Genomic DNA, 1,137 nt, shown 5'->3' with positions numbered 1-1,137 from the left:
CCCCCCCCCCCATGAGAATAAGCTAATTAATTATATTAAATATTTAATGTTAATATTTGATTAATATTTTGATATTAATATAGCTGCTCTTCTCTCTTATACGTACAAGATCTCGTAAGTCCAACATTATAGAGAAAAAAAATAAAAAGGACAAAATAAAAACTTTTATCCATATAATCGACTCAATATGTCTATTATTATCGATATACAACAATTAACTTAAGTCGGTCAGTCCAATTAAAAATGCGATTAAACAATGATAATGGTTTACATTCGTCCAACAATACCCTGCATCAGGCCTGTACAATTTGAGCTCCGGAGCTAAAACGCAAACTCATAGACGCAAAAAAATTCAATGTAAAATTTTTGGAACTATAAAGCGTTGATAAGCGTCACTCAGATGCGTATCAATACTTTACAGTCCCCGAAATTTTATTCACGTTGAATTTTTGCGTCGATAGTTATTTGCATTTTGTCTCCGGAGCTCAAAAATTGGATAGGTCTGCTCTATATAATCCTATAATGATGAACTTGCGAAATATTTTTTAAATGAGACTTTTAGACATTCATAGAACTTACCATTATCAGAGTGCGAACCGCGCGACGTGTTCACCTGGTCGACGACAATGTTGTCCTCCTCCGGATTATTGTCCGGGCTGTTCTCTTCGTCGTAATGATTCCTCATCTTGCTACTTTACAACAATTGAAACACATGCATATATTAACCAGTCATATCATTCGTGTATACATGTAACACAATCACGAAAGTATTTAAACGTCTACAAGTAACTTTTAATATTGCTTGATAGCGAAATATATCACGTTTCAAATAAAGTGATCAGGATATTGTACATAAAAGCACAAATTTCGAAAAAAAGAAAATACATAAATACAAGATTTATAGTATGAAGGCTTAAAAATTTAAAACTTTTCCTCCAAAAATAATTCAAAGCTGGCACAAGAATTAAAAATTGTAATTTCAGATTTCAGTGAATGGAATAATCACGTGTTTATTAATAGACGGAGAAATTTTATTGCCAACTATGTACGTTAATTAGCGATCAATATTTTACGAACCTTATGCACCACATGCAACATTAATTGTATTCCCGAATGAGTATAATTATTTTTATGTAG

General features: G+C 31.8%; 1 protein-coding gene across 1 annotated transcript in view; it reads right to left on the bottom strand.

Moving 5' to 3' along the window:
- Positions 1-685, bottom strand: part of LOC108747391 (segmentation protein even-skipped-like) — a 6,357-nt gene extending 5,672 nt beyond the window's left edge. Inside the window, exon 1 of the mRNA XM_018484815.1 lies at positions 581-685. Coding sequence (XP_018340317.1) covers positions 581-685 — 105 coding nt within the window. The remainder of the gene's footprint in view (positions 1-580) is intronic.
- Positions 686-1,137: the final 452 nt, after the last annotated feature.

This window comes from Trachymyrmex septentrionalis, unplaced genomic scaffold, assembly GCF_001594115.1.
Source record: "Trachymyrmex septentrionalis isolate Tsep2-gDNA-1 unplaced genomic scaffold, Tsep1.0 scaffold2, whole genome shotgun sequence".
Classification (NCBI taxonomy): Eukaryota; Metazoa; Arthropoda; class Insecta; order Hymenoptera; family Formicidae; genus Trachymyrmex; species Trachymyrmex septentrionalis.
The sequence above is the reverse complement of the archived record's forward strand: the minus strand, read 5'-3'. Positions and strand labels throughout refer to the sequence as shown.